We start from the raw sequence: 12,100 nt of genomic DNA on the forward strand, positions 1-12,100 counted from the left end.
CATTCACCTGTGATCCATGCATCCCTAACATGCCTGACAACAGATGAGACGTCTCATAATTTCACTGGGCTTCATACCAACATTGCATGCTGCTCTCTGAGTCTGTGTCCACCCTCCTTGATATCTACATGAGGTAGGGGTGTATCATGAACATGTGGATTAGTTGCTCTCTGTTGTCAGAGAAGGGGGAGTTCTCTACTATCAACGGTGAGAGTCCTGTTTGATTGGGCGCAAAAAGAAGAAGCTGAATGTTGGGGAGGAGGGGAGCCCTCGCTTGCTTCACATTGCATGACTGCACCGTGCTGATTCAGCGGGACAAAAGGGATAGCGGCGGGTGCTGAGGACCGTAATCGCCAGAATCACTGCTGCTTGGATGGCACTGTCAAATCAAATCAAATCGTATTGGTCACATACACGTGTTTAGCAGATGTTATTGCGGGTGTAGCGAAATGCTTGTGCATATCAAAGCATTGCGCTGTAGCAAGGACGTACGGACACTGCAGTGGTGTCAACAGTGACCAAATCGCTGGTTTTCCTGGTGGTTGTTTATCTGCCATATAGGAAGTGGATTAGAAGAGAGTGGCTGGGAGGAAACTAAATCCTTCTCTATTGTTGTGTACTGATCTGGATTTAGGTGTTGAGCAAAGGCAAACTGCCAATGCAGATCTGAAGCGGGGCACACAATGGACACGAACATGCAGAAATTTACAGTTAGGAGATGGTTTTCCATCTACCTTCAGAAGAAGTCACGGTCCAAAAATGCGAACCTCTGCAGATTAGAGGTAAGTGTATTGTTGTTTACTGCCCAACTACTTTGTGTCTGTGTGTGCCATAACGCAGAATAATTGTTTGCTAAAGGTGTGATTCAGCTGCCACTCAATGATGTTGTGGTAGGCTGTTGTGGAACCTTGTTGTGCTATACTTGCCAGTACAATTTCAGCATTTTGACAAGCTTTGTAGACTACCATTGCACAACATTTTCATTAAAAATCATGTTGAATTCTGTCAACCTGCTCAACTACAGCTTTATTTTTTGCTTGTAAGCAGGAATTGGGAGGATAGCATTGTGGTCAGATTTGAGAAATGGAGGGCGAGGGAGAGCTTTGTATGCGACTGTGTGTATGGAGTACAGGTGATCTATATTTTGTCCCCCTCTGGTTGTGCATTTAACATGCTGATAGAAATGAGGTACAACTGATTTAAGTTTCCCTGCATTAAAGTCCCCGGCCACTAGGAGCGCCGCCTCTGGGTGAGCGGTTTCTGGTTTCCTGTTTGCTTATTTCCTTATACAGCTGACTGAGTGCGGTCTTAGTGCCAGCATCTGTCTGTGGTGGTAAATAAAAAGCCATAAAAAATATAGGTAACTCTCTTGGCAAATAGTGTGGTCTACAGCTTATCATGAGATACACTACTTCAGGCGAGCAAAATCTAGAGACTTCCTTAGATTTTGTGCACCAGCTGTTGTTTACAAATATGCACAAACCGCCCCCCCCCCCCCCCCCCCCCCCTCGTCTTACTGGAGTGTGCTGTTCTATCTAGCCGGTGCAGCATATATTCCGCAAACTGAATGTCCATGTCGTCATTCAGCCATAATTCTGTGAAACATAAGATGTTACAGTTTTTGATGTCCCGTTGGTAGGATATTCTTGATCGTATCTCGTCTAATTTATTGTCCAATGATTGTACGTTGGCAAGTAATACTGACGGTAAAGGCAGATTTCCCACTCGCCATCAGCGGATCCTTATGAGGCACCCCACTCTGTGTTCTCTGTACCTGCGTCTCTTGCCATTGACAGGGATTTTGGCCTTGTCGGGTGTCTGAAGTACATCCTATACATCCTGCTTGTTGAAGAAAAAATCTTAGTCTAATCCGAGGTGAATGATCGCTGTCCTGATATCCAGAAGCTCTTTTTTGCCATAAATATGGTGGCAGAAACATTATGTACAAAATAAGTTACAAATAACGCGAGAAAAAACACATAGCACAATTGGTTAGGCGCCTGTAAAACGGCTGCCATTTCTTCCGGCACCATTTTTGTAAGCATTTAAAAGCTTACAAAAAGGGTTGTCAAACTATTCGATAATTTCTTGATTTTTTTTAACCTTTTATGTCAATGATCTAAAAACGCATTAACTCTAATTATTTTTTATATTTGCATATGTGGTAGCTTAGACCCTATTTTACATCATCTGAGGTTTTTGTGTTGTGCCCGCCATTGGTTGAGACACAACATGCTCTTGAATACAGGGTGGATGCCATGTTTTGGCTGATAAATGTACTAAAATAGGAAAACAATTTGAAATTTTAACTTTCAAATGGTACATCAAAAGTTTGAGGTCCAGACATCAGAGAATGTTGATGTGAATATCTGTTTTATATTATACTGTCAATTCTCCATAGGAAACCTATTGAAATCATAGAAATGTACTGTATATTGAAGAAAAATATAAACTCAACATGTGAAGTGTTGGTTTCATGAGCTGAAATAAAATATCCCAGACATTTTCAATACACACAAGAAGATTATTTCTCTCAAATGTTGTGCACAAATTTGTTTACGTCCCTGTTAGTGAGAATTTCTCCTTTGCCAAGATAATCCATCCACCTGACAGGTGTGGCATATCAAGAATCTGACTAAACAGCATGATCATTACACAGGTGCACCTTGTGCTAGGGACAATAAAAGGCCATTCTAAAATGTGCAGTTTTGTCACACAACACAATGCCACAGATGTGTGCAATTGGCATGCTGACTGCAGAAATGTCCACCAGAGCTGTTGCCAGATAATTTTATGTCCATTTCTCTACCATAAGACACCAATGTCAATTTAGAGAATTTGGCAGTACGTCTAACCGCAGACCACATGTAACCACGCCAGCCCAGGACCTCCACATCTGGCTTCTTCACCTGCGGGATCGTCTGAGACCAATCTCCCAGACAGCTGATGAAACTGAGTATTTCTGACTGTTATAAAGCCATTTTGTGGGGAAAAACCCATTCAGCCAGTCTCCCCCAATGGATGGACCTGGCTCCCAAGTGGGTGGGCCTATGCCCACCCATGGCCGCGCCCCTGCCCAGTCATGTGAAATGCATAGATTGGGGCCTAATAAATTTATTTAAATTGACTGATTTCCTTATATGATCTGTAACTCGGTAGAATCATTGAAATTGTTGCATGTTGTGTTTTTTATTTTTGTTCAGTAGGTAATAGAATGGACATGACCATATAAGTTGACATTCGACGGTGGGTGGACCGGCGGCCATCTTTGTGGTAGTAATTTAGAAGTTACAATTTCAATTCAATTAAAATGTCAATGGTGGACCAGATCAATTCCAGTGGTCCTAAGAGACTGGTCCGTTCTATGAATTATGTTTCTGATTAAAATGATACCCTCCCTGTATTCAAGAGCATGTTGTGTCTCAACCGATGGCGGACACAACACAACAATCTCAGATGATGTAAAATAGGGTCTAAGCTACAACGTATGCAAATATGATTTGTTTTATTTTGTTCACACGTTTTACGATAGTTGACGTTTTTTTTTTCTTCCATCAAGACATTTTAAATAGTTTGACAACCCTGTTGTAAGCTTTTAAATTATATCAAACTCAACCATTTATCTTTTCCAGTGATGAAGACATGGATGTCTCATGGTAGGGTGGGGTATGCAAAATGGGTCAACTTTGAGCACCTTTATCTCCTGAATGTTTGGCATTCAGGTCCAAAAAGTAACAATCTGACAACTTCTTCAATGGGCAAACAATAATGCAAAGTTGTCTTTTAAATCAAAAGGGATGCTGTGAAAAAGTCAGTGGTGTTTAGGTAAAAATACTTTAATGTACTACTGAAGTAGTTTTTTGGTATCTGTACTTTACTATTTATATTTTTTAACAACTTTTATTTTTACTTCACTACATTCCTAAACAAAATAATGTACATTTGACTTTGTACATTTTCCCTGACACCCAAAAGCAAGACAGGAAAATGGTCCAATTCGTGCACTTATCAAGAGAACATCCCTGGTCATCCCTACTGCCTCTGAACTGCCGGACTCGCGAAACACACATGCTTCATTTATAAATGAAGTCTGACTGTTGTAGTGTGTCCCTGGCTATCCATAAATAAAAAAAACAAGAGAATTGTTCTGTCTGCTTTGCTTAATATAAGCAATTTGAAGTGATTTTTACTTTTGATACTTAAGTACATTTTTGCAAATACATTTACTTTTGATCCTTAAGTATATTTAAAACAAAATACTTTTAGACTTTTACTCAAGCACTATTTTACTGGGTGACTTTCACTTTTACTTGAGTCATTTTCTATTAACATATCTTTACTTTTACTTAAGTATGACAATTGGGTACTTTTTCCACTACTGCAAAAAGTGATTGCATTCAAATGGATTTTTCCCTAAACCAGGTTTCCCCAATACCAAATACAGCTTGGGGGTGATTTTATTTGGCCACCCAAGTTATCTGAGGAAAAACAATGTTTATATATAGTACCAATCAAATGTTTGGACACCTACTCATTAAAGGGTTTTTATTTATTTGTACTATTTTCTATATTGTAGAATAATAGTCGAGACATCAAAACTATTAAATAACACATGGAATCATGTAGTAACAAAAAAAGTCTTCAACAAATCTAAATATATTTGAGATTTGAGATTCTTCAAAGTAGCCACCCTTTGCCTTGATAACAGCTTTGCACACTATTGGTATTCTCTCAACCAGCTTCATGAGGTAGTCACCAGAAATGCATTTCAATGAACAGGTTTGCCTTGTTAAGTTAATTTGTGGAATTTCTTTCCTTAATGAGTTTGAGCCAATCAGTTGTGTTGTGACATGGTAGGGGTGGTATACAGGAGATAGCCCTATTTGGTAAAAGACCAAGTCCATATTATGGCAAAAACAGCTCAAAAAAGCAAAGAGAAACGACAGTCCATCATTACTTTAAGACATGAAGGTCAGTCAATCCGGAAAATTTCAAGGACTTTGAAAGTTTCTTCAAGTGCAGTTGCAAAAAGCATCAAGCGCAATGATGAAACTGGCTCTCATGAGGACCGCCACAAGAAAGGAATACCCAAAGTTACCTCTGCTGCAGAGGATAAGTTCATTAGCGTTACCAGCCTCAGAAATTGCAACCCAACTAAATGCTACAGAGTTCAAGTAACAGACACATCTCAACATCAACTGTTCAGAGGAGATTGTGTGAATCAGGCCTTCATGGTCGAATTGCTGCAAAGAAACCACTACTAAAGGACATCAATAAGAAGAAGAGACTTGCTTGGGCCGAAACACGAGCAATGGACATTAGACCGGTGGAAATCTGTCCTTTTGGTCGGAGTCAAAATTTGAGAGTTTTGGTTCCAGCCGCCGTGTCTTTGAGACGCGGAGTAGGTGAACGGATGAACTCTGCATTTGTGGTTCCCACCATGAAACATGGAGGGGGAGGTGTGATGGTATGCGGGTGCTTTGCTGGTGACACTGTCTGTGATTTATTTAGAATTCAATGCACCCTTAACCAGCAGAGCTACAACAGCATTCTGCAGCGATACGCCATCCCCATCTGGTTTGCACTTAGTGGGACCATCATTTGTTTTTCAACAGGACAATGACCCAAAACACCTCCAGGCTGTATAATGGCTATTTGACCAAGAAAGAGAGTGATGGTGCTGCATCAGATGACCTGGCTTCCACAATCACGCAACCTCAACCCAGTTGAGATGGTTTGGGATGAGTTGGACTGCAGAGTGAAGGAAAATCAGCCAACAAGTGTTCAGCATATGTGGGACCTTCTTCATGACTGTTGGAAAAGCATTCCTCGTGAAACTGGTTGAGAGAATGCCAAGAGTGTGCAAATCTGTCATCAAGGCAAAGGGTGACAACTTTGAAGAATCTCAAATATAAAATATGTTTAACACTTTTTTGGTTACTACATGATTCCATATGTGTTATTTCATAGTCTTCACTATGACTGGCACTGTAATTGGGGACCCCTGCCCTAAATGTATTCAGTACTTGGTCTTATTGCAACTGTTACTGAGATGCATTGGAGGCTGCTGAGGGAAGGACGGCTCATAATGGCTGAACGGAGCGAATGGACTGGCATCAAGCACATGGAAACCATGTTTGATGTATTTGATACAATTCCGCTCCAGCCATTACCACGAGTCCGTTCTCCCAAATTAAGGTACACATGATTAAGCATAGCCTAATGCGGGCTGGATTTGGTGTACCTAGGTCTATTTGCTCATTTGTTTATTAGGGACTATAATATTTTAAGAGGCTACTTATATTGATTCTTGAAAAATACAACTTGTTTTTGCTTATTGAGCTTAGTTTAACAGTTTAACCCAATCAGAACCCAAAATATAAACTTGTTCTACTCCATTGTTTGTAAACAATCTAATTGTAAACAAACATTGTATAGCTTCAAAACATGGTTACAACTATCGTATTGATCAAATGGATGGTCAGTCCTTGCATTTATATGCCAGTCTATGAATTTGATAGAGGTTACATTTCTCCAGCCCCATCAGTAAGCTGTTTACCCAGAGCGGTGGCCGGATGAGTGCTTTATTGTTTGAACTGCAGATTGACCCTTTCAAATGATTAATTCTTTATTAGATTTGGACTGAAAAATGTAAGCATGAAACCAAGATCTTCAACGTATTCTCTAGGCCTAGTTTTACAATTGTAAGTTTCGGGGGGAATGAGAATTGGAACAGTAGACAAACATGTCAAACCCAACCACTACACAGGTGATTGCAATCTTCACCTTTTTCTCCGCCACACTGCAAAGCTACCTGGGCATGGCGCTGTTCAGCAGCCGTGGTGCTGAATCGACGATTAGTCTTTTGTTCATTCGAAATTTCAAATTGATCGCAATGCTATCCATGGTGCTGTCCATGGTGCTGAATGTTGTGCGATGGTTAAAGGCACAAGTTATTCCTGCATGTTTGGAATGCCTTCTAAAGTGGTGGAACCACAGATATCCTATTAAATTACTATGTGTGGAACTCTGTACGATAAAAAACGATATACTACACTGAGTGTACAAAACATTAGGAACATCTGCTCTTTCCATGACAGACTGACCAGGTGAATCCAGGTGAAAGCCGTGATCCCTTATTGATGTCACTTGTTAAATCCAGTTCACTTCAGTGTACATGAAGGGGAGGAGACAGGCTAACAAAGGATTTTTAACCTCTATGGGATCAGTGTCCCTATACCTGGACGGTTGTTGCTAAAGTGCTCTGTGACTAGAATGACGTTGTAAGTAACAGCCATCTTTCCAGGACATATACATTTTTATATGTGCAGAATGCTTAAAATCTTGTTAATCTAACTGCACTGTCCAATTTTACAGTAGCTATTACAGTGAAAAAAGACCATGCTATTGTTTGAGGAGAGTGCACAGCAACAAACTTTTATCACAGCAACTGTTTTGATACATTCACCTCTGAAGGTAAATAATGTACTTACATTCAGTAATCTTGCTCTGATTTGTCATCCTGAGGATCCCAGACACAAAATGTAGCATAGTTTTGTTTGATAAAATCAATTTTTATTTTCAAATGTAGGAACTGACTTCTACAGTTTTCCTTTCAAATGGTATCAAGAATATGGATATCCTTGCTTCAGGTCCTGATCTACAGGCAGTTAGATTTGGGTATGTAATTATTATTATTTATTTTTTTAAAGGGTCAGATACTTTTTTGAGGTTTTAAGCCTCGAAACAATTGAGACATGGATTGTGAATGGGCAAGACAAAATATTTAAGTATGGTAGTAGGTGCCAGGCGCACTGGTTTGTGTCAAGAGCTGCAACGCTGCTGGGTTTTTAACACTCAACAGTAGGACCACCCATAGGACATCCAGCTAACTTGACACAACTGTGGGAAGCATTGGATTAAACATGGGCCAGCATCCCTGTGGAACGCTTTCGACACCTTGTAGAGGCCATGCCCCGACAAATTGAGGCTGTTACCCCACTCACAACATATTTCTCTGTATAGCATGCACCTCAATTACCTCGACTAACCTGTGCCCCCACTTGTTGACCTTGTGTACCAGTACCGTCCTGTATATAGCCTTGTTACTGTTATTTTATTGTTGCTCTCTTAATTATTTTTAATTTTTCAACAAAAAAAATGAATTACTATCTTTACACAATTGTTTCTTAACTGCGTTGTTGGTTAAGGGCTTGTAAAGTAAGCATTTCACTGTTGTATTCGGTGCAAATGTTTTCAGACTAGTTGGGATCTAAGTGTTAGCTAATGGTACTGTTTGTGTGAACATTGCTGGGGAGTTATAGACATGTCACTGCTTGTGACTGTTTGTCTTACAGAATGCTGTGTGCAGTTATCAGTAGAAATCACATTCACTTTGACGTCTCTTTGTAATCCTTCCTGAGTGTCTCAAAGCAAGATGTTCAGACAGACCAGCCTCTCTGAGATAATATGTAGTCATCATGTACCAAACCCCAATCCCTTCACCAGGAAACAGACATTCACATCACACACTAGACGTAGGGGATTTAACATCACACGCTAGACGTAGGAGATTTAATATTGCACACTAGACGTATGGGATTTAATATTACACACTAGACGTAGGGGATTTAATATTACACACTAGACGTAGGGGATTTAATATTACACGCTAGACGTAGGGGATTTAAAATTGCACGCTAGACGTAGGCGATTTAATATTGCACGCTAGACGTAGGGGATTTAATATTGCACGCTAGACGTAGGGGATTTAATATTGCGCGCTAGACGTAGGGGATTTAATATTGCACGCTAGACGTAGGGGATTTAATATTGCACGCTAGACGTAGGAGATTTAATATTGCACACTAGACGTAGGGGATTTAATATTGCACGCTAGACGTAGGGGATTTAATATTGCACGCTAGACGTAGGGGATTTAATATTGCACGCTAGACGTAGGGGATTTAATATTGCACGCTAGACGTAGGAGATTTAATATTGCACACTAGACGTAGGGGATTTAATATTGCACGCTAGACGTAGGGGATTTAATATTGCACGCTAGACGTAGGGGATTTAATATTGCACATCTGCAATACACTGAGCAATGCTAAGCATGACTAACATAATGCATACAAATTAGAGGTCGACCGATTATGATTTTTCAACGCCGATACCGATTATTGGAGGACCAAAAAAAGCCAATACCGATTAATCGGCCGACTTTTTAAAATTGTATTTATTTGTAATAATGACAATTACAACAATACTGAATGAACACTTATTTTAACTTAATATAATACATCAATAAAATCAATTTAGCCTCAAATAAATAATGAAACATGTTCAATTTGGTTTAAATAATGCAAAAACAAAGTGTTGGAGAAGAAAGTAAAAGTGCAATATGTGCCATGTAAGAAAGCTAACGTTTAAGTTCCTTGCTCAGAACATGAGAACATATGAAAGCTGGTGGTTCCTTTTAACATGAGTCTTCAATATTCCCAGGTAAGAAGTTTTAGGTTGTAGTTATTATAGGAATTATAGGACTATTTCTCTCTATACGATTTGTATTTCATATACCTTTGACTATTGGATGTTCTTATAGGCACTTTAGTATTGCCAGTGTAACAGTATAGCTTCCGTCCCTCTCCTCGCTCCTACCTGGGCTCGAACCAGGAACACATCGACAACAGCCACCCTCGAAGCAGCGTTACCCATGCAGAGCAAGGGGAACAACTACTCCAAGTCTCAGAGCGAGTGACGTTTGAAACGCTATTAGCGTGCACCCCGCTAACTAGCTAGCCATTTCACATCGGTTACACCAGCCTAATCTCGGGAGTTGATAGGCTTGAAGTAAGTCATAAACAACGCAATGCTTGAAGCATTGCGAAGAGCTGCTGGCAAAACGCACGGAAGTGCTGTTTGAATGAATGCTTACGAGCCTGCTGGTGCCTACCATCACTCAGTCAGACTGCTCTATCAAATCATAGACTTAATTATAACATAATAACACACAGAAATACGAGCCATAGGTCATTAATTATTCTTGCAGTGAAATACGGAACCGTTCCGTATTTTATCTAACGGGTGGCATCCATAAGTCTAAATATTCCTGTTACATTGCACAACCTTCAATGTTATGTCATAACTACGTAAAATTCTGGCAAATTAGTTTGCAACAAGCCAGGCGGCCCAAACTGTTGAATATACCCTGACTCTGCGTGCAATGAACGCAAGAGAAGTGACACAATTTCACCTGGTTAATATTGCCTGCTAACCTGGATTTCTTTTAGCTAAATATGCAGGTTTAAAAATATATACTTCTGTGTATTGATTTTAAATCAAATCAAATCAAATTGTATTTGTCACATACACATGGTTAGCAGATGTTAATGCGAGTGTAGCGAAATGCTTGTGCTTCTAGTTCCGACAATGCAGTAATAACCAACAAGTAATCTAACCTAACAATTCCACAACTACTACCTTATACACACAAGTGTAAAGGGATAAATAATATGTACATAAAGATATATGAATGAGTGATGGTACAGAACGGCATAGGCAAGATGCAGTAGATGGTATAGAGTACAGTATATACATTTTAAGAAAGGCATTGATGTTTATGGTTAGGTACAGTCGTGCAACGATTGTGCTTTTTTTGCAAATGCGCTTTTGTTAAATCATCCCCTGTTTGGCGAAGTTGGCTGTCTTTGTTAGGAAGAAATAGTCTTCACACAGTTCGCAATGAGCCAGGTGGCCCAAACTGCTGCATATACCCTGACTCTGTTGCAAGAGAAGTGACAAAATTTCCCTAGTTAAAAGAAATTCATGGTAGCAGGCAATATTAACTAAATATGCAGGTTTAAATATATATATACTTGTGTATTGATTTTAACAAAGGCATTGATGTTTATGGTTAGTTACACGTTGGAGCAACGACGGTCCTTTTTCGCGAATGCGCACCGCATCGATTATATGCAACGCAGGACACACTAGATAAACTAGTAATATCATCAACCATGTGTAGTTAACTAGTGATTATGATTGATTGTTTTTTATAAGATAAGTTTAATGCTAGCTAGCAACTTACCTTGGCTTCTTACTGCATTCGCGTAACAGGCAGGCTCCTCGTGGAGTGCAATGTAAAGCAGCGTTGGACTAGTTAACCGTAAGGTTGCAAGATTGAATCCCCGAGCTGACAAGTTAAAAATCTGTCGTTCTGCCCCTGAACAAGGCAGTTAACCCACCGTTCCTAGGCCGTCATTGAAAATAAGAATGTGTTCTTAACTGACTTGCCTATTTAAATAAAGGTGTAAAAATATATATATATACCTACAGTATACTGTAGGTCATCAGCCTTTACAAACAGCATGCACAGAATGATCAGCCTTTACAATACGGCGTGCACGGAATGATCAGTCTTTACAAACGGCATGCACGGAATGATCGGCATGCACGGAATGATCAGCCTTTACAGACGGCATGCACGGAATGCATGATGATGATGGTTTGGAATAGTAAACTGGTATAGCTGCTATCAGAGTTGACATTAGAACTACCAAGCTACCATTGAGATGCATAAACATGAAGTCATGGTCAAATAGCTGAATATGAAAACAGCAGTTTTTATCCAGGTGGCCCATGCAGGAATCATACCCAAAATGATTGTATTGCAAGCACCATTGTCCAACCGACTGAGACATTTTGTCAAGTTGACTTTTTCAATCAAAGAGATTATTTTGAAATACACACCATCAACAGCTGTTGACCCAGATAACAAATCTTGGTGTTCAGAATACACTACGCATGTCACTATGTCATCCATGTTTATTGGTAAAGAGTAATAGTTGGACAAGGGTTGTTTATTATTTTGATTCAATAAGATAATCTGCACTGGTGTCTTTTAAAAAATACTGATTTAACAACAGACTGATTGGGTACTGTGAAAACCTACTAGTACTACCAGGTTGACTCCCTCCACAGGTAAATGTTTTCTTTTCCATTCCAGTATTTTAGAATAATGTGAAAGGCTGTTAAGTGGAACTGAGCTAAATCCATTCTCGCTTTCTTTCTGATGTGTAGTAGTAATGTATATATT

The 12,100-nt window shown here is 39.7% G+C and overlaps 1 protein-coding gene across 1 annotated transcript in view; it reads left to right on the top strand.

The window, feature by feature from the left end:
* The first annotated feature begins 683 nt into the window (after positions 1–683).
* LOC120045664 (ribosomal protein S6 kinase alpha-2-like) overlaps positions 684–12,100 on the top strand; it is a 39,765-nt gene continuing 28,348 nt past the window's right edge. Inside the window, exon 1 of the mRNA XM_038990596.1 lies at positions 684–782. Within this exon, the coding sequence (XP_038846524.1) occupies positions 684–782 (99 nt within the window). The remainder of the gene's footprint in view (positions 783–12,100) is intronic.

Source organism: Salvelinus namaycush, chromosome 4 (genome assembly GCF_016432855.1).
Source record: "Salvelinus namaycush isolate Seneca chromosome 4, SaNama_1.0, whole genome shotgun sequence".
NCBI lineage: Eukaryota > Metazoa > Chordata > Actinopteri > Salmoniformes > Salmonidae > Salvelinus > Salvelinus namaycush.